Here is a 22,444-nt window from a genome sequence, read left to right on the forward strand (position 1 = left end):
CTGTGGTTGAATCCGCTATGATGGGTTGTTTGGAACTCTTTCAGCTAATTGTGTCACTATTGCAAATGAACACATCCTGACGTAGACTTTCTATCATCAAGTTCAGACATGAAGTCTGAATTAGTATACCCCTCGGCTTGTAACTCATAATCTCCTCCAAAGATCAAGCATAAATCCTTAGTCCTTCTCAAGTACTTAAGGATGTTCTTCACAGCTATCCAGTGCTCCTCGTCTGAATTCGACTGATACTTGTTTGTGACACTCACAGTAAAGACAATATCAGGTCGAGTATATAGCATCGCATACATGAGGCTCCTTACGGTTGAGGCATAAGGAATCTTACTCATGCACTGAACTTCTTCAGATGTGGTTGGACACATCGTCTTAGAAAGATTAATACCATACCTAAGAGGTAAAAGTTCTCTTTTAGAGTTTTTCATGTTGAACCTCTTCAGCACCTTCTCTATGTACAACTTTTGTGACATGCCTAGCATCCTTTTAGATCTATCCCTATAGATCTTTATTCCAAAAATATAGGATGCTTTTCCTAAGTTTTTCATGAAAATTTTTTTGGACAACCATCTTTTGACCGTAGTCAACATGGGAATATCATTTCCAATGAGGAGAATATCATCCACATACAATACGAGAAATGTTATTGCGCTCCCACTGATCTTTTTGTACACAAGGTTCTTTTTCATTTTTGATGAAATCAAACAATTTGATCGCTTCATCAAAATGATGATTCCAACTTCAAGAAGCTTGCTTTAATCTGTATATGGATTTTTACAGCTTGCAGACTGTGATCACCATCACCAGATGTGAAACCCAAAGGCCGCTTCATATAGATATCTTCCTCAAGATATCCATTCAGAAAAGCAGTTTTCACATCCATTTGTCAGATTTCATAATCATAATAAGCTGCAACAGTAAGCAGAGTGCGAATGGATTTTAGCATGGCTACAGGCGAGAAAGTTTCTTGATAGTCAATGTCTTCACGCTGGCTATAATCTTTTGCCACAAGTTTAGCTTTATAGGTCTTTACCTTACCATCGGCACCTATTTTTCTTTTGTAGATCCATTTACATCCAATGGGTATAATACCCTCAAGTGGATCCACTAAGGTCTATACTTAGTTCAAGTGTATCGAATCAATTTCTGACTTTATTGTATCTAACTATTTTTTGGAATCGATGTTAGACATCACCTCGTCAAAGATATTAGGATCATCACCATGACCTCTATCTCCCATAAGGAACATTTTCTTTACTTCCTTCGTAAGCATACCCATGTACCTTTCAAGAGGTCGGAAGATCTTGCTAGATCTACGAGGTGGTAGAAGAATGTCAACTACTGGCTCATGAATAATGAGTTTCTGAGGATCTATAGCTCTTCAAAGATCTTCTGTTCGAGCTCAACTAACCTCCCATTGTCACCATCCTGGATACTGTTTTTCTAGGAATATGGCATTCCGACTCACAATCACATTGTGATTTTGTGAAAAGTAGTAGTATCCCATAGATTCTTTTGGGTACCCTATAAAACGAGCTATTATAGATCTATCCTCTAGTTTATCAGTCATCTGTCTCTTGACATAGACCGGACATCTCCAAGTCTTAAGATAGTTTAGACTCGACTTCTTACCGTACTATATCTCATACGGTGTGGTAGGAATAGATTTTGATGAAACTTTATTCAACAGGTGAATGGTGGTTAATAAGGCATGTCTCCAAAGATATATGGGTAGATCAGTGAAGCTCATCATGGACCTGATCATATCTAATAGGGTCCTATTCCTCTTTTCGGATACCTCGTTGAGCTGAGGTGTTCTGAGAAGAATCCATTGAGAGACTATACCGTTGTCCTTAAGATATCTTAAAAATTTTCGACTAAGGTATTCATCTCTTCGTTCAGATCGAAGAACCTTAATGGGCTTGCTTGTTTGTTTTTCTACTTCATTTCTGAATTCTTTGAACCTTTCAAAGACGTCAGACTTGTGTTTCATCAGATACATATATCCATATCTAGATAGATCATCGGTAAAGGTAATGAAGTAGCTGTAACTACTCCTAGCCTGCACATCAAATAGCCCACATACATCAATATGTACCAGGACAAGTAACTCAGTGGCTCTTTTCTCATGTCCTACAAAAGGTAACTTGGTCATTTTTCTTCGAAGATAAGATTCGCAACCTGGATGCGACTCTGGGTTAAGAGAACCAAAGATTCCATTCATTTTCAGTTTGTTTATCCTGTCCTCTCTAATATGGCCTAGTCTATGATGCCACAAGTATTGGTTAATTTCTTCTTTGGATATCTTTTGATCTACGACACTAACTATTTGCATGTTTAAATTCACATTCGCATCAACATGCAAGTGATATAGACTGTTAAATAAAAGACTTCGTGCAACCAATTTATTTCATAAATAAATGGAACAACAGTCTTTATTGAAATTAATTTCAAAACCTTTCTGTGCTAGCACAGACATGAAAATCAAATTCCGACTAGCTAAAAGAATAAAATAGCAGTCCTTTAAATCTAATCTAAAACCAGACGGTAATCGAAGAGGATAAGTGTCAACGGCTTTTGCAGCAATTTTTGCTCCATTGCCTATCCGAAGGATCATGTCACCTTTTCTCAACCTCCTACTTTCTATTAGATCCTGCATTGAGGTACATATATGAGTACTCGAACCAGAGTCTAATATTCAACTAGAAGTAGAAGAAATCGTAAGGTTAGATTCAATTACGAGCATACCTTTCGAAAGTTTATCATCTTTTTTGATCTTTAGGCTTTCCAAGTAGAGTGGACAGTTCTTCCTCCAATGGCTTTCAGCATCACAATGGAAGTACTTTCCCTTTGCTTCGGCCTTCTTAGAAACATCTTTCTTTGGCTTGCTCTCTTTTTTCTGCTTTTTAGTGGATTTAGTCTTCTTCTTCCCAGTAGATTTTCTCTTGGAAGAAGTCCGCTCCACAGCGAGAACAGTACCTCTTGAACTCTTCAAGGTTCCTTCCGTAGTGACCAACCTATTGACCAGTTCAGGTATAGTGCAATTGAATTTGTTCATATGAAAATTTATAATAAATTGACTATATGAACTCGTAAGGGATTGAAGGATCAAATTCATCTGCAATTCTTTTTGCATATCAAGCTCGAGTTTTTCTAGCTCAATATCCTTGATCACTGTCATATAGTGCTCATAGACTGACTGCCCTTCGTGCATCTTCAAATTGAAGAGTCTCTTGGACAATTCGAAGCGTGCAGTATGGCTCTGCTCACCATACAACTCTTGCAGGTGAGTTATCATAGCTCTGGCAGTGGGCATATGCTCATGCTGGCTTTGCAACTCGTTTGACATAGATGTCAGCACATAGCACTTGATCCTACTGTCTTCATCCGTCTATTTTTCAAAAGCAGCTCTTTGCTCAGCAGAAGGATGGTTTGGTAACACTATAGGTTCCTGATCGAGTACATGATCTAATTTTTCTGAGGTCAGGACAATCCTGAGGTTTCTGAGTCAGTCTTTGTAATTAGTTTCGGTCAAACGATTGGTTTCAAGGATGCGGGCTAGAGGGTTTGAGGCTGACATTGTTTAATTGCGAGAATAGAGATTCAAATTAAACTTTTGTACTTTAATGTTATATTTGCTTCTAAGGATTTTAAGATGCAAACAATGACTCCCACTAATTTTTCGGATCCTTCCACTCGAGTGGAAAACGAAAATCCTAACATGACAAAAGGATTCCTAATGGGTGCTGCAGTCCCACCGATTCCATGCACCTCACCTAACAGTTATTGGTAACATGCACACCGATGCATAGATAACTCTTTGCCCAGATGCTTCTCTAAGCATGTTGCAGCGATTTGGTCTCTAAGTCATATGGGCTCACCTAACAGTTATTGACTACACTCCTTAGTTAAGCTCGACTCACCATTCACAAGTAGGTCCAAGGCCGTCATTGGGTCCCTCATCTAATAGTTATTGGACCCAACCCCATCCTTACCCTTGAGCAAATCTTTGCTAATAAAGTGATTATGTGTTCCCGGTGCAACTGAACCATTGTATCCAGTCGAGAATAATCAACACCAGTGGCACGCTCGCACATGTACAATGGTAGAAGATCTATGGATTTAATATTTATGAGAAGATTTAGGTTTAGATCTCATCTAATCAATCATCATATGATCGATTTAATTGGCATGGGCTAAACCAAAAATGCCAAGCAACCTAATTGAAGACTCAATCTTCCAAATTGGCCAGGTAAGTAGAGATCGGTGGGGGTCCCCTCGTTGCTTTCCTTAGACACCAATAAATTAGTCAGGTCAGCTAACAGAATCAATTAAATAATCACGTCTCAATTACTTGCCTTAGACACCAATAGGTCAATTGGTCCAAATAGGTTAACTCAAGTGAATCAAGCTCAAACCATCGAGCCAAATTAAGTCTTTAGGTTAATCGATTCTATATATGGGATTCAATCGATTTGATCAACAATAATTGCATGATCATTTAACTTAATTGATCTAACCCTTATCAATACTTGATTTGGTTTGATCAATTACTTAATCGAATTAGATCCATAATGTTCAAATCATAAACTTTAGATGCAATCCAATTACATGACCTAACTTTTGATTTTCCCATAATCAAAATCCTCATGCACAAACACAAATTTCAGATTTCAAAATTAAATTTCAGATCTAAATTCTTTGCATGAAAGGTAAGTTTTAAATCATGAAATAATTTTCAGATTTAACATACAAACATATATCTCGTATATGTATGTAAAATTCAGATCTAAGTAAAATTCAGATCAACACATGATATTATATATCTCATATACAAATCATGAATCAGATTGAAAAGAATTTTGTGACATAAACATGCAATCATATATCTCATATATGAATCATGAATTAGATCAAATAAAATTTCAGAAATATACATGCATCTACATATAACATGAACATAAACTAGAAGTCGTTCTAGATCAAAATTCAGATCTATGCATGCTTTAACATATCAGCTATATGTTCTAAAATCAAACCTAAAATAAAATTTAGGATTCAAAATATTCATCTATACATCTCATGTATCAAAAAAAAATCAGATTTTGAAACTCTTTTCAAAATATGTATGTCCATTTCATGCATATGAAACCCGTGGCTCTGATACCACGGTTGGAATTTCTATGTCGGGGCATGCATGTATGTTTCAAAAATTTTATTTTTTAAACATCGCAGTGGAATAGAAGATTAAAACTCCTTTTAATCTATATTATGCATGCATAAAACATAAACCACAAGGATCTACTTCATATGCTGAAATTTAACATGTGATCGAATCACATACCATTTCGTAATTTTTTTCTTCAAATTTGAATCTGAAAGAGAAGAGACTTTCTTTTAGCCACGTAAGTGTCCGACTTCTACGGGTATCCACTCAGGATCAGCTTAGAACAGTCATCTTAAAATTGATTTTTTTTCTCCAAGAAAAATCAGCCTGTAAATCTGAACAAAGCTTGGATCGCGATCAACTCTTTGATTTTTTTCTTGATCTTCTTCCTTTCTTCTTCTCTTGCTTTTTTTTCTTTGATTGTGCTGCAATCATGGATTAGAAACCAGTACACGAGGGGACGCCCAAAGCCTTGGGACGTGGAGGAAGAAGGGATGCCCAAAGGGGTGGGGCGTTTGGACGTCCAAGGGAGAAGAGAGGGAAAGAGGAAGAGAAGGCGTGGGGCTCTCCTTGATGGGCGTGGGGTTACTGGTTTGAGTGCCTAGGGATCTTAGGGGATGTCCCTTTAAATAGGCATAAGGTTTGAATCCGATTCAAAATCAAATAAGCACTTAATATAAGTCTTATTTGCGTTAGGTTTTCTAATAATTTAAGTTATTCAATTTTCTTTAGGAAACCTATTAGGCACCAACAATTGAAGCCCTTGCACCCATAAAATCACTTCCCGTTTTGCACCCAAGGGATGCCCCATTAAGGATCCACAAGCCCTCTAAAGGTGGGATATGCCCAACTTGATCAAATCAAGTGACGCCCCATCAAAACTATCAAGGAAATAAATTAAGGACTTGCATCCTTAATTCATTTGATCCAAAACCTTAGGCACCCAACAATTAGAGCCCAATGAATTTAATTCATTTAAGTTATTAGTAGGTAATTTAGTTTGAATTAATCTTATCAAATAAAAAATTCAAACATAAAGAGAAAATTGGGTCCAACCATGTGCTAGCAAGATTACCTTGAATCCAAACAGAATTTTTTTAAACCCAATTGACACTTCATTAGCTCAATTGCTTATTTCAGATCTAATCCCTTTATTGTGTGACCTCATAGGTTCAATTTTATCTGGTAGTGAGATATACAATGATCTCAATTCTATCTGATAGTGAGATATATAATGATCTCTATCACAGTATTATTGAAATTCTTTTCAATGGATTGGAACAATTTCACTCTAACTTATCAAGGATTGTCGATTCAGAATCCTAGTAAGCTCTCACAATTCACCAGTGACACCTAACAGTATGTAGTGGCAATCCAGTAGAACCGAAAAGAACCTCAAGATGTAGTTAACGTGTAATTCAGTTCCTCTATCGTGAATTCCGACTAGATGGCAGGTCATGGATAAATCATCAAATCTCAACATCAATCATATGATAGATTCGATCAGCTCAAGTCCAATTGTGATTTTTACGGAAACTCTTTTCCATCAATCACACTGCTATAGCCACAGACTCTGGAACTTGGTCTCTCAAATCCCATAGGATTACTCTCTATCAAGATAGATAGATCCCATCTTGATGCGCACCCTACTCTTACAGTGAATCAACTGTCGCCAACATCCACTACAAGGGCTCTTTGAGATCATGTTTATGTGTCAGTCAAACTCCAGCAGCCTTACTACGAGCAGTCGTACCATTTCAGATCAAAGGACCATTCACACAGCTACAGCATTGAGACAATCACTGACGATTTAGTAGAAATCCAAGTGATCTCTCGTATGGTCACGCTCAGTACTAGTTCTCTAACAACTACCCGCACTCGTCACTCAGTGTCTCTATACTGTAGACCAGAGACTCATCTATCCGAAGGAAGCGATCTGTGTGCCGGTCTATCCGGATCGATCACCGTCCTCATGATGATACTATGATCGGGAGCATTTACGAATTAAATACATGTCTCTAATTCTCAACACTTTGAGAATATGTATTGAAAAGTTAATTTCATGGACGATTCAAGGACATATCACAATGAAAAATAAACTTGTTCTTTTATTGATCAAATCAATGTGTAAAGTACAAAATTGTGTCCTAGCTATATTATAATATGTCAGCCATATTGATTTTTAGGACATACATCTAATATGTAGTACATATAACTTCAATTACATAACGGAGGAATTCACTATGGGTATAGATATGGGATAATTAAGCCTATGCTCATTTTACATAAAGCTGATGAACCGTGGGAAGATAATCAGGCGAGGGAGGCAAGCTATGCAATTGAATACGTAGTTGAGGGTGGGCATCCATGATAGTCTTCCTGGGTTCTAGTCTGTCTTCTTTTTTGCAGAGTCAAATCAGCACACTGACTGGCTCCCCTCCACAGGTGAGTGATCCTCACAGGAAGCTAACAGAACATGAGGCAGTTGTCAGCTGGCTAGGATGGGGTAATATTTGAGTGAGTTGATAAGTTGGCTGGAAATTCTCCAGGAACAATTGGGTTCTCAAAGCTAGGGCAGGTGCCACCCCCCCTCTTTCTCTCTCTCACACACTCATGCACGCACATGCACACACATACTCACTACCCTCCGTCTCCACACCCAATGTGTTCAGGCTGTATTGAGCCTCTTTTGTTTAATTGTTTTTTATCTTTGGTCTCATATTGGTAGGACTTCGCTTTGTCCAGAACTGGTGAGATTGAGGAAAAAGGTATATCATATATTGTTTTAACTCTTTTTTCTTTGACTTAAAAGCCTGTTGCTTTCTTTGATCTGCTCAGCATAGTTTTATGTTGATTATTACCTGTTATATGCTATTGGTATCTAACATTGTAATTGGTCAATAACTCTTTCTTCATATAATTTTGAAATATCAACAGTGCAAGTTCCAATTACTATCTGGAAAACCATCCGTCTTTTCTAACTTGACCTTTCATACTTCCCCCAGAACCAGTCATTTGAAGTGCCTTCGTCTGATATCATGCTATGATATCTCAGATGAAGGGTTGATTGAGATGGCCAAGAGATTTCCCCAGCTAGAGGAGCTGGAGCTGTCACATTGTTCCCAATTCTCTGAAAAACTATTTGAATCTATTGGTGAAGCGTGGTCCCAGCTGAAACGTTTGCGACTGAACAATAGGTGGTGGAACCTTCCTCACATGGAACATGATGACAATGAGGCAGTTGCAATAGCCAAGAACATGCATGAGCTGCACCACCTTCAACTCTTTGCAAACAGGCTTACTAATGTTGGACTGCAGGCCATCCTTGATAACTGCCCCCACCTTGAGTCCCTTGACATACGCCAGTGTTTCCACATTAACATGGATGGAACTCTGCGAGCAAAGTGTGCGAGGATCAAAACCCTCAGGCTCCCAAATGACCCTACTAATGACTACGAGTTCTGTGCTGATATTGAAGACTTTGTTGATGATTACCCCTCTGGAACTTCCGAGACTGATTTGATTTATGATGATATGTTCGATGATTACTATGACATCAGTGATTTTGATGAAGACTATCCAGGCTTTCTTCTCTGAAATAAGACTTATGCTGGATCTAACCTTGCACTTTAATGGTTGCACGTTCTTGGGCAAGGTGGGTTTGGCATTTGAGAGAAAGAAAGTTGACATGCTGGTGTTGTTAGGGTATGACAATGCTGCTTTTGGTGGGAACAGGGAGCGGGGATACTGATATGGTTGGAGCCTCGTAATTTTTATTCAGGTGTTGCTGCATAAGAAGAGAAAGATGTGGTACTCATACGGTATGGGATCTGAAAAACGTGCTTATGGCAAAGCCTCTTCATGTATCTATGTTGAAGGTACTAGTACTTTACCTATTATGTGTTAAATACTGGCATAACTAGGGGACTAATGTCAGTAAACTTGTAGTTTTGTAATTTGATGTGCCATTTAAGTTGCTCTATTGTGATCCGTGTTATAGGTTTGGAATATGGAAATAGCCTATCTACACGGAGGATAAGATTGTTTATATCTGATCCGTCATAATAAGCCCCACAGAGAGCCAGCCAGATGCATTGGGTTGCTTTTTTCTTGTTTGGCCTTGTGATCTTTAAGGAAATTGAGTATTTGAAATTTTAGGGAAGATGATATGGAAATGTTATCACAAGTTGGGATTAAAATTTGATGAATTGCATTATTGTCAGAATAGATTGAGCAAAACTATGCATCAGATTCAGAAATTATGGTGAAAAAATTAAAGGAACCTCTTATTGATAATTCAGTATCGGCATCCAAACCGGTGACTTGTTGGATGATTGAAAACCTCAATGCACCCTTTATTTTATTTGTTTTTAGGCAGGAACACCCTTGTGCAATACTTTGTAGTTTTGAACGTTATGACTACTGATTTATGTTTGCATCTTAGAGAAGTTTATGCATTCTTACCAAAATCTGGAATGGCACTTAGGTTATACTTTGGCTTTCATTTTTCCTCTTCATTCTTACTAAAATCTGAAATGACACTTAGGTCATACTTTGACTTTCATTGCTCCTCTTCTTCTGTCCTGAAGGAAAACATTGATTGCAAGTGACGGCTGCAGATAAATACAAATTTGTTGCAATATAAATTGCAATATATATATATATAATGATTCTTGCTGTCGTCCTAGGTCTCTACCAGGTTGAAAATCCTGTCGAAGCATGAGCAACCATCCCATAGAAAATGAGTATCCCCGGCTTCTTGGTTAAAAGCTCCTGACAGGTTTGCAATCGACCATGGAGAGTTGCTGGTTGTGCCCTTGGGATGAGGTCAAGCAGCGATACCTAGGACGAGTTGATAGGTACTCCTATAGTATAATCATGGGTCAGAACTTGTGTTCTACTTGAATTTTATTGCCATTTTAAGAAGATAGAGTTTCAGAATGTCATATCCCGTGTCTTCTTTCGTGGAGTCAAAAGCTATTTTTCGACCTGGTGCAGAGTGAAATAGCCCCGAGAGTGAGTCGGTGCTTGTGGGTGGAAAATGATCCAGATGATCTGGACAAATCCACTGAAGATTTATGTATTGTGATTGGAGAGCATTATATATATATATTTGTAATGATTCTTGCATCAATAAACATAAATTTGTTTGCAAATCGTGCAAATTTTCAAAAGGCACGTATTAGTTAGTTACCTGGTTTATATTGTGATAGGTGAAACTTTTGTCTTAGTATCTCAAGTTTTAGATTTAACAAACTAAAAAGGTTGTTGCCCCTACATATGTTTCATTTGCTTCATAGAAGGCCATTCGTGTTTCCATTTTGCTTCTATTTTGTGTTATATGATTTTGAATATTTTAAAAGTCTGTTTGGCATGGCTTTTGTTGTTCTGTTATTATTTTAAACAAGCTAAGAAGAAAATAAACTAGAGAAAACAATATGTATGATGAAACCCTTTTGTTTTGAAATTGTTTGTAAACTCGTTAAAGCTTTTGGTTGGAAAGATTTTTTGCTTTCAAATAGTAAAAATAATAGCAAGGGATAGCAGCGGTTTTGTGCACATACTACCTTCAATATTAATCTTCTTTTGGTATTTCACTAGTTTGTGGAGAAACAATATTACAAAGCTAACAAATATGCCAAATATGCCCACATTACTTTGACATCGTTTGTTGCTCTGCTATAATTTTTATTTTTATTCTTTTTAAGCTCTCCTTGATTTGGAGTGGAACTACCAAGAGGTATTCCAATCAAAGCATTCGAATATGTGCAACAAATAATGTGTTGTTGTTTCCCTTTCTCTTTATTGCCTTTGCCCACCTACCCTAAATGATCAACGGATTCTTGCCCAATTGGGATCCTCACATCCACACGGGTGAACTGAAGCGTGCTTGCCAACTCTTGATCTCCATCTCCATGACCTTATTGTTTCATAAATATTGATCTTGGATAGTCTTTGACAATGGTGGTGAGGCTAGCATTGGCTTGATCCCGGCAATTCTTGGTGAGTTTTTTGAGCCTGCCATTGAGGGGGGTGTTGGCACGGTGCAATCAAGCGACCTATCACTCGTCATGGAAGTAGCCTAGGTTCAAGGACCTAACCTGGTGCACTTGTAGCTGAGGGCCTTCATTGCATGTTGATATCCCAATCCTCGGACATCATGGTAGAAGTCGAGGGGAAGTTCAAGTCTCTTCTCTACCATCTCACTAGCTGACCTCAACTCTTCAACACTGCCTTTCCTTTACCTCCCTCACTATCCTATCGACACAACTGTTGCAACACAAGACCATGTCGAGCTCAATTCTCCACACCTCATCGGTGAACTAGCTATTGATTTGCTGGCTAGTGTAGTTGGCAGATCATCAACATGGCTGCCACAGTGCTTGCTCCTATGAGGCTCACTCTATCAACCACACCCTCTCCAATAGCACCTGCATCTGCTTGCTCTCCTCTGTCTAAATACTAGTGGCTGCTGTTAATGGGCCATGCCAGATCTTTACGAAGGCTGAGATGCCCAAAGGAGACATGGGTAGCTGAGAGTCGAGACACGTCATGCAAATGGCATAAAGCATCTCAAGTTGAATATCATGTCTAAGTTTCAAGTAATTGTTAGGTTTTTCTAGTGCTTGTTTTCATTTGTGTACGAAACTATTCCAAAAATTATGAAAAACATGCTTGCTAAAATTGATAAACTGAAATAATTTGAAAAATATCATGCAAATGAATAATTTGCGTACTAAATTATGCAAGTAAAATGAGAAATATCTATAAATGTTACAAAGTAACGGTTGTTCCTTGACTAGATGATTTGGTAGAGCTATACACCACTATGAATAAAATCAAGAAGATTTGCACTTCAATATACAAACATAAAAGGTTTTCATATTATTCTTGGTCTGCATGCAGATCTTACATTTCAACTTTTTATTAAAATTACTTTGAGAATGAGATTTAAGTTCTCTAGTGATGGATTCGATCCAAGTTGACATCATCAAGTTTATCAAGCCAGATACCATAGATGGACCTTTATTTGCATTTTTGGAAAGTATACTTAATGTGAACAAAACCTCAGATACAAAGGCTTTTCTTACAAACTTTGCATTTATTTGATAATCAGAAATGATTAAAATAAACATAAATATTAGATCCAGAATCAAGCCACCAATCACAAGATGAATAGATGCTGCATACTATAAAAATGAGTGTATCTAAGCTAGAAAAAGGTCCAACACTACTTTTGACCATATTCAGTTGATGTTTGGATGTATTGGCACCTTTCGTTAGCACTCCAATCTTCTTTTCCTAATAATTTTTTTTTTTTTTTTGGTACAGATTATGTTAATAGTCCTTTACCATGTGGTTTGTTCACCTGCACACAAAATAGAAGGGCTTCTTTTGATTATTCAACCTCTAACTGGAATATGGTGACCGACAGGAACCCAATTTTGGCAATAAAAAAATGATATGGGATTTCCTACAATTGGGATTTCCTTCTTAGCCTCTCTTGTTTTGGTACTAATGCCATCATCTATTGGGATTTTCTTTTTAGCTTCCCTTGTTTTGGTATGATATCATTTAGAATTATATGGCCTATTTGATATTATATTTATTTATTATTTGTGCTAAATTAAGTATAATATAATAGATAGAATATTGGGGCTGAATTAGTCTATATAATCTAAGTCATTGTTTTTTGACAATCAAACAATAAAGAAATCTCTTTCTTCCTCTAAATCTCTTTCTTCTTCTTCATTTCTCTTCTAATTGAAGATTGACCCCTCAAAGTGGTCATGATATGTGGAGGCATGTATCATCTGGTATCAGAGCCAACGATCCCATTTTACGGCTTTAATTCGATCCAAAGTTTTCATGATCGATGGTGCATACTCATTCTCAAAGGAAGAAGATGGATGCAGAGTTAGTAGAAAGAGAGTCCACCGACGTGCGGGTTACTATGCTTGAGACTGAGGTATAGAATGTCACCAAAGCCATCAATGATCTCAAAAATTTGATCGTTGCTATGGACATGAAGATTGACTTTTGGCCATCTACTTCAATGGAGGAGGTGTTAGTACTAAGTTTCAATACAAACTGTCTACTTCTTTCCATGCCTATAAGGAAAAGATTACATCTTTTTCTTACGGAGACTGTGATTATGGTGCAGCCATGAGTCACTTGATTGGAGTTCCTTTGCTTCGATGGTGATGATCCTACTGGATGGATCTATTGGATAGAGCAATTCTTCAAATTCAATCAAATACTTGAAATCTAAAAGGTACCACTTGCATCCTATTATCTAGAGAAAGAGGCTCTACAATGGTTCAATGGTTTGAAAAGAACCGTAGAATCATATCTTGAGCAGAGTTTGTTGAAGCTCTTTATACTTATTTTGGCCCAACCATATGTGAGGATTATATGGGATAACTAACGAAGTTGCATCAGGGTTTTACTCAATTGGTTTGCGATTATCAAGCATAATTTGAGACACTCGCAGATCGCATAATTGGGCTAATTGAGGAGTTCTTTATTAGCTACTTTATTAGGAGACTAAGAGAAGATTTGACACATGATGTATGGATTTTTCATCTTACTTCCATGTCTGTGGTGATTGGTCTTGCTCGCCTACAATAAGAAAAGCAAATTGCCCAACATTGCACATCGAAGCCATCCCTTATTCAGCCTGCGATTTCTATAACAATTGCACCTAAGGAGTCACTTCCTCCTATTAAGCGCCTAAGGTTTGCTGAAGCAAAAATATGAAGAGACAAGGATCTTTGTTACAACTGTGATGAAAAATTTAGTCCTGACCATCGATGTAGATCAAAGCAGCTATTTTTGATTGACGGTGACTCTGATGATGGGATCGAGGAAATTCTGAAGGAGATAGATGAAGAGGCTATGGAGGAGATGGCACCTGAAAACTCTATGCATGCTATTTTGGGATCCTTATCCCCTCAAACGATGTGGGTTAAGGGGCTAATCAAGCATCAACCAATCTCTATTCTCATCAACTTTGGAAGCACCTATAACTTTATCGACCCGACTCTTGCTAAATGAATTCAATGCCGATGCTGTTGGGAATAGTGTCCCAAAGCCAATCGTCAGCCTGTTGACGGTTGTGCTCCTTTTGTATTAGTACATGAATTATAAATAAATAAAAAATATTTTGATATTTTTTCATCACAAATGTTTCATCTTCTAATGAACTCCTGTGTTGTGGTGAAGTCCTTAGGACTATTTAGACTCGACAAAGGAGGATTTGTCGCTTAGTCCTTAAACATGTTCGCGACCAAATGATACGTTGTTACCAAGGACGACAACGTTTATCGAGCATAGGTCGTTGTGTGCCATATGAATTGGTTGTCCTCATAACCAAAGAGTGTGGAGACACTGGTATGGCATACAGGTGAGATGTAATGGTACATCTGCACTGAACGTGACCAACTCCGGAGCTATTTCTGCTGTCAAGATTTGCTCCGATGGGATATGGGTATAAATGTCCCTCCGACCTGAGACCGCCACGGTGACTTGCAAGCAACTCACTGCACTTAGGCACTGGACTACCTGAATTTCTAATTCAGTGACGGAAGGCTGCTGGGTGTAGTCAAGTACTTGACTTGTCGGTGCGTGTGTCAAGATGGGATTGACCACTTCAGTTTAGGAGCTGTGTACAGTCGTATTTCAATTTAGCAAAACCTTGGCCAAGGTAGTCCTAGTGAGGAGTCACAGGACTAATTGAGTTGAGCACGATTCGGATGATCTCATCAGGATTGACAGTTTAACCCTGAGTCGTCCTAAACATAGGGGTCAAAAAGGATGAATTATACGGTAACCATATTCACGTAGGTTCTGAATGTTGCGATTGCGATTATTCGATCTATCCGGTCGTCGGGTACCATTGCTAGATGATCACTTCGATTAGTACAGGAATTGGTTCCTGTGCTACTGGCTTAGGTTCGAACCTGCGGGGTCACACACATTAGAGGTTCTTTTCTGATCTGATGGCTGATATGAGTCTTATCTATCTGAGACTCTATGATTGAGAATTAAGATTCTCTGATCATGAGTTCCACACATTTTGGGTACCGGGGTCAAAATTTTGAATTTCAAATTTTGAATTTGAAATTTGAACTCTTTGATCGGGGTTTCATATCGATGGTCTCTGATGCCTGATTGCCCATCGGATTTGGACTCAATATTTATGAGAGGTTTAATTAGTGATTTAATCACTAATTAACTCAATTTGATTGAGTAATTATTTTTGGATCAAGTCCAATTAAATTGGATTCAGTTTGGATTGACCCGATTAGGTTAAATGTTGACCTAATTACTAAGGTGGTTTAGTCCCTGATTTGATCAGGGGTTAGGTTTAGTTAATTCCTGATTTGATTAAGATTTTATTGAGCCTAATTAAGCCTAATTATATTGGGTTTAATCTGGTCTAATTGTGCTTAACCTATTTTAAACTAGGTTGGCTCAATTTGAATCAAACCACCTTGTTTTAAATTCCATGCGACACCCAACTTCCTTGCACCCATTTGAATTCACGAGAAGAAACTTCTCGTGAAATTTTTCTCACACAAAATCCTTCCCCACGCCCTCATTTGTGCGCCATATGGATGGATAAAATAATTAGTTAGCCATTCAAATTCAAAGCATGTTTGAATTTGAATGGATAACTTATCACTTGCCCCTTCATCCTTATCCATTTTGTGCGCCACATTACTTACACGAGAAAAGGTTTCTCGTGAAATATTTTCCACGCACAAAGAGCCACGCCCCTTCTCTTCTCACACCCAAAAGGATAGGGATAAGTTGGTTTTCGTTTGAATTCAAATTTGATTTGAATTCAAATGTGCAACCACTTATCTTTATCCTCTCACGCGGATAAGACACGTTCGACGTTGTTTTAAAAGGAGGAGAAAGGTGGGACGTGCGTAGAAATTTTAGGAGAGAAACTTTGGGGTGTGAGGAAAGTTTGTGCGCAAGGTGAAGGTCTAAAACCTTCCGAGAGAAAAAGAAAGAAAAGAAAGAAAATTGAGCGCAGGGTTTCTAGTGTGTACCCTAGGGTTTCTACCTAGGGTTTGGGAAGTGAGATTGGTGTGCCACGAGTGTCGTGAGTCCACCAAATTTTAGGGAGAGATCCATCAGCCTCTCAAGCAACCGTACAAACGATCCAGAGCATCCGAGGAGTCGGCACACATTGATCGAAGGAGTTCGATCAACATCTGCCATCAAAAGGGTGAAATCACGAACTAGCATTCGTGAGGAGCTGATCAGACGGGAGCTTCGTGTGGATGATCCACAGAGGTCAGACATTTGTGTGGCTGCGACATGACGATCAGAGCCCCCTGACGGTGATCAGATTATGGTGATCGACTACCCGCAAAAGGTGATGTGTTCTGAACACAGTACTGTAAAAGGTTTACTGATTCAAATTTGAATTTTAAATTTAAATGCATGCTGTTGTATCATATTTAGATCCTAGTGTAGGGTTAATTAGTATTAATTAATGAGATTAATTAATAATTTTACTGTAAAATAGTAATTTTGAAAAAGATTTAAAATTATCATTTTGCCCCTGCACTAAATTTTCTCAACAAATGCTATCAGAGCAAGGTTCTAGAATATGCTATACATATGCATGCGTAGATTAAGGTGTAATCTATAAGTTTAAATTTAAAATTCAAAATTTAAAATTAAAAATTCAAAAAAATTTGAAATTTGAAATTTGAAATTTGTTAGAAGTTTCAAATTTGAAATTCAAAATTTGAAATTTGAAATTTGGTTGAAATCTCAAATTTGAAATTTGAAATTTGAAATTCGAAATTTGAAATTTGAAATTCAAAATTCAAAATTCAAAGATTGGAAATTCGAAATTTGAAATTTGGTTGAAATCTCAAATTTGAAATTTAAAATTTGAAATTTGAAATTCAAAATTTAAATTTTGAAATTGGTATATTTAGATATACTTGATCCAAGTAGCAAGTAATCTAATTGGGTTGGTTGCCATGGCCGTCCGGTCACAGGAGAAAAGTAGGGTTTAAAGGCCCTCTCTTCCCATTCGATGGGGTCTCCTATGGCGGTAGGGGTGCCGATGCAATTATATCCCATGCCGATGAAGCAGCGAAAGGACTTAATTATAAAATTTATCATGAATGTGTTAGATTAGATCTAAAAGAAAATTTATGATTTATTTTGAGTTATTTTCTGTTATGAAATGAGCAATGAGATTGCTGTTTATGAAATGTGCTGATCCGTTTGTGAAATGAGTCAACACATTTGGTGAACAGAAAATAAAATCTTTCAAAATTTAAAAATTTATTTTCGAAATGCCAAACCCTGACCCATCAGCCCAAGTACTTAATTAAAAGAATTAAGTGTTGTCTAGTAGGTCTAGAATTGTGAATTAAGACCTAAGACAATTGCATAAACTTGTGGGTCAGTGGGTTAGATGAATTAGGTCCATAATTAGGTTAGACCTAAGGTTAGCTTAAAAAATAGACTAAATGGAGTAATTGGTCAAATCTAATCAAAAGTTGAATTAGATTAGGTCAAGGATACTCTAGACTCAACTTCAATAGTTGTAGTTGAATGGGTCCATGTCTTTAACTAGACCAAGATGGACTTAATTCATGGCTACGCGGTGGAGCCCTATTTACTAAGTTGATCAAAATTAAAACTAATGAACCGATTGGTGTCTAAGGTAAGTTCGGCAGTTTTGACCAGTGGTTCTTAAGTGGGAGCTACTCACATTGATTCGATCATTGACGAGTTAATGGCAAATCCCCACCACTGATCTCACTTACCTGGCCAATCTGGTAAGTTAGATTTTGATTAGATCACTTGGTGATTAGAGCTCACCCATGTCATTAGGTAAATCAGTGTGACTGATTTAGGAGCTCCTAATGCCAGCTTTAATTAAATCTTTTTTAATCTGACTTGGTGAAGTCAGTGGGAGGATTGAAATTGGCTGGATGATATCTTCTCTACTATTCTTTAATAAAATCCTCAAAATTATTAGGTCCCTAAAATGATTAAGTTATAATGATAACTAAGTCATAGCCTCCCATTAAGTGAATGATAATGAGTCCATTAGTTCAATGATCATTGGAGGCCCAAAGGCCTGGTGCTCATTGGCTAATGGAATTATTATTCATAATATGATAATTTGATTGAGTCTTTCTGATGGTGGTTAGGTTGGCCGGCCAAAGTCGGGCCTGATCATTTATTGGTTCGATTCACTAAATTAAGTCATGTTAATGGTTGGACCTAACCAGATCTTTTCAGTGGAGGCCAAAGCCTACTGATTAGGTTCTGGGGCAAAATCAATTACTAGAAGTTGTTTAGAGAAACAACTGGTTAAGAACCTACCCATAGATGCACATGGGTTGACCAACCAAAGTTGGGCTCGTGTGTAGTCTGTGTGGATTCTAATACCCATTAAGGAATTAAAGTAATTCCTCGAATTGGAGGATGAGGCTATCAGTTCGTAAAAATATTAGAAAAAACTTTAGACTAAAGTCCAAGTCTTTAGTATTAATTTATGTACTAATAGAGGTCTCATTTTTCTTTATGCAGCTATGGCCACTACCCTGTCGCTCCGGTCATTATTAGATAATGACAAGCTCATGGGACCCAATTTCAATAGCTGGTATCGAAAATTGAAAATTGTCCTTGAGCATGAGCGGATCTTTTATGTAGTAATGGATCCAGCACCTGAGGAGCCAGCTCCGAATGCTAGTAAGGCGATCCGAGACACTTACTTGAAGTGGCTCAATGACCGCACCACCGTTCGATGTATTATGCTGGCAGCAATGAATGACGAGTTCAGCCGAAGGTTTGAGAACGCCCAGCCACAGGAGATGCTTCAAATGTTGAACGACTCCTTTGGCACGCCTGACGACGTTGAAAGGCACAAAACTAGTTGTGCCATTTTTAATGCTCGGATGAGGGATGGGGCCTCAGTCACTGATCATGTACTGTACATGATCGAGATGATTGAGCGCCTAAGCAAATTGGGCTTTCCTCTGCACGAGCAGCTCGGTAAGGATGCGATCCTTAATTCCTTGCCCAAGTCCTTCCTCCCATTCTTTACTCATTTTCGAATGACAAAGCCTGCAGTAAACTACCACGGATTGTTGGGGTTGCTGCAGAACTTTGAGAAGGATCACCAACTCCATAAGGAGTCGGTGAATGTAGTGGGAGGGTCTTCTTCTCGTCGTCAACCCTTTGGGAAGGGGAAGAAGAACAAGAAGAAGAAAAATAAGAAGGTGCAATCTCATGCTGGGACAGTAGCACAGAGTCAGACCAAGAAGCGCAAGCACGACCAGAGCTAGGCGGAGTGCTTCTTTTGCAAGAAGCAGGGGCATTGGAAGAGGAACTGTCCTCAATACATTGCCTCCCTGGATCCGAACAGGCCAAAGAAGAAGCAAGGTAATTATATGATAACTCCTTGCAACTTTTCGATTTGTGATACTACTGCCTGGGTATTGGATACCGGAAGCCCTTATCATATTTGTAATTCGATGCAGGATCTGCAGGTCAGTAGGAGATTTGATGAAGGCGAGAGGTTCCTGAATATTGGAGATGGAAGCAAAGTTCCAGTTCTAGCTTTAGGAATCATGAGTCTTGTAATCAATTCTCGTAATGTAATTCTAAGTGAATGTCACTATTGTCCAAGTTTTTTATTAAATATTATTTCTGTAGGCCTTTTGGCCATGTACGGTTATGATTTTTTAATAAAAAGAAATATTTACAATATCATTTTGAATGGTGTTACAATATTTGTTGGATAATTAAATAATAGAATTTACTTACTATCACAGCCTGTTAATGTGGTTCAAAACTTCGGTAAACGCTCTAGAATAGATAATGTGTCAGAAGTCTACCTTTGGCACTGTAGGCTAGGTCATATCAATAAGAACAGGATAAACAGGTTGGCTCAAGAAGGAATTCTTGAAGTTAGTGATTGTGAATCACTTCCAACCTGTGAGTCATGTCTTCTTGAGAAGATGACCAAGTCACCTTTTACTGAAAAAGGTGAGCGAGCCAGTGAGCTCTTAGGTCTGGTACATTCTGATGTATGTGGACCCATGAGCTCAAGTGCAAGAGGTGGATTTTTCTACTTCATAACCTTCACAGACGACCTATCTAGGTATGGGTATGTCTATTTAATGAAGCATAAGTCGGAATCATTTGAAATGTTCAAACTATTCCGAAATGAGGTAGAAAAACAAACTGGGAAGTGTATTAAAACTCTTCGATCTGATCGAGGAGGTGAATACCTTTCCAATGAGTTTCTGACATATCTAGGGGAGAATGGGATTCTCTCTCAGTGGACTCCTCCTGGAACACCACAGCATAATGGTGTGTCTGAAAGGAGGAATCGGATCCTGTTAGACATGGTTCGATCCATGATGGGGTTTGCTGGTCTGCCGATCTCCCTCTGGGGATATGCGCTCGAATCGACTTGTTACCTTCTAAATAGAGTTCCGAGTAAGTCTGTAGCCAAAACGCCATATGAGATATGGATAGGACGTAAGCCAGTACTCTCGCACCTTAGGGTTTGGGGGTGTCCGGCTTATGTTAAACGTTTAATTACAGACAAGCTTGGACCTAGGTCTGACAAGTGTAATTTTATAGGGTACCCAAAAGAGACCAAAGGGTATTATTTCTACCTTGCTGATGAGCAAAAGGTGTTTGTCAGCCTTAAGGCAATTTTTTTAGAAAAGGAGTTCCTTAGTGAAAAAACTGTTGCCTCTAAGGTCGAACTTGACGAAGTTCGACAGGTGAAAAAACCGACACATGTTACTGAACCTGAATCGGATTTGATTAGATCAGATCCGGAGCCCATTGATTATGCACCCTTAAGGCGGTCTGGTAGAGTACCACATCAACCGGACAGATACTATAGTTTCTTGGTCCGGAATGGTGATCCTGTCGAACTTGATAAAAACGATGAGGATCCGATCACCTACATGGATGCAATGCAGAGACCTGACTCTGAGAAATGGCTTGCGGCCATGAAATCCGAAATGGAGTCCATGAAGGTCAACGATGTGTGGACATTGGTTGACCCACCCGAAGGAGTAAAACCCATAGGGTGTAAGTGGGTCTTCAAAAGGAAGAGGGGAGCAGACGGAAAGGTGGAGACCTATAAAGCCCGTCTGGTTGCCAAGGGATATCGTCAACGTTATGGTATAGACTATGACGAGACGTTTTCTCCTGTGGCAATGCTCAAATCCATTCGGATTATGCTTGCGATAGCTGCCCATCTGGACTATGAAATCTGGCAGATGGATGTGAAGACAGCTTTCCTAAATGGAGAGCTGGACGAAGAGGTGTATATGATACAACCTGAAGGGTTCACAACCACAGATGAGTCTAAGGTGTGCAAGCTACAGAGGTCCATTTATGGACTTAAGCAGGCATCTCGGAGTTGGAACATACGTTTTGATAGGACGATCAAAACGTATGGCTTCGTTAAGAACGGAGAAGAGCCCTGCATTTATAAGTGGGCTAATGGTCCAGTAGTAGTATTTCTTGTATTGTATGTGGATGACATTCTCTTAATCGGAAATGATGTCCCTACATTACAGGGAATAAAGATTTGGCTATCGTCACAGTTCTCCATGAAGGATCTGGGAGAAGCTTCCTACATCCTAGGGATGAGGATCTATAGGGATAGATCCAAAAAGTTGCTTGGCTTATCCTAGTCCACGTACATTGATACTATGCTGAAAAGGTTCAGCATGAAAAATTCCAAGAAAGGCTATCTACCGATAGGCCATGAAATTTCTCTCTCGAAGAGAGATTGTCCGACAACACCTCAAGAGAGAGAGCGTATGGGTAGGATTCCATATGCTTCGGCAGTGGGATCTATCATGTACGCCATGACATGTACACGACCAGATGTGGCATACTCACTAGGGGTAGTGAGTAGATACCAATCTGATCCAGGAGAGAATCACTGGAAGGTTGTTAAAACCATCCTGAAGTATTTAAGAAATACTAAGGACCAGTGGCTTATATATGGTGAATCGGACTTGAGACTTATAGGGTTTACAGACTCTAGTTTCCAGTCTGATCGCGATGATAGCAAGAGTGTGTCAGGATTTATTTTTACCCTTAATGGTGGGGCTGTCTGCTGGAAGAGTTCCAAGCAGCACACTGTGGCTGATTCAGTATGCGAGGCGGAGTATATTGCTGCATCAGATGCTGCCAAAGAAGCGGTGTGGCTGAAGAAATTCATCACCGAGCTCG

The 22,444-nt window shown here is 38.6% G+C and overlaps 1 protein-coding gene across 2 annotated transcripts in view; it reads left to right on the top strand.

The window, feature by feature from the left end:
* Positions 1-10,210, top strand: part of LOC105034400 (F-box protein SKIP19) — a 49,508-nt gene extending 39,298 nt beyond the window's left edge. The window contains exons 2-3 of one of the 2 annotated variants that reach the window (XR_012141518.1): positions 8,185-9,057; positions 9,868-10,210. Coding sequence is in view for 1 of the 2 variants with exons in the window: in XM_010909545.4 (XP_010907847.1) it covers positions 8,185-8,776 (592 nt within the window). In the remaining variant the exon portion in view is untranslated. Of the gene's footprint in view, positions 1-8,184; positions 9,160-9,867 lie in introns of those variants that run through there. The other variant, XM_010909545.4, reaches the window with a different exon arrangement.
* The last annotated feature ends 12,234 nt before the right edge of the window (positions 10,211-22,444 follow it).

This window comes from Elaeis guineensis, chromosome 5 (genome assembly GCF_000442705.2).
Source record: "Elaeis guineensis isolate ETL-2024a chromosome 5, EG11, whole genome shotgun sequence".
Taxonomy (NCBI): domain Eukaryota; kingdom Viridiplantae; phylum Streptophyta; class Magnoliopsida; order Arecales; family Arecaceae; genus Elaeis; species Elaeis guineensis.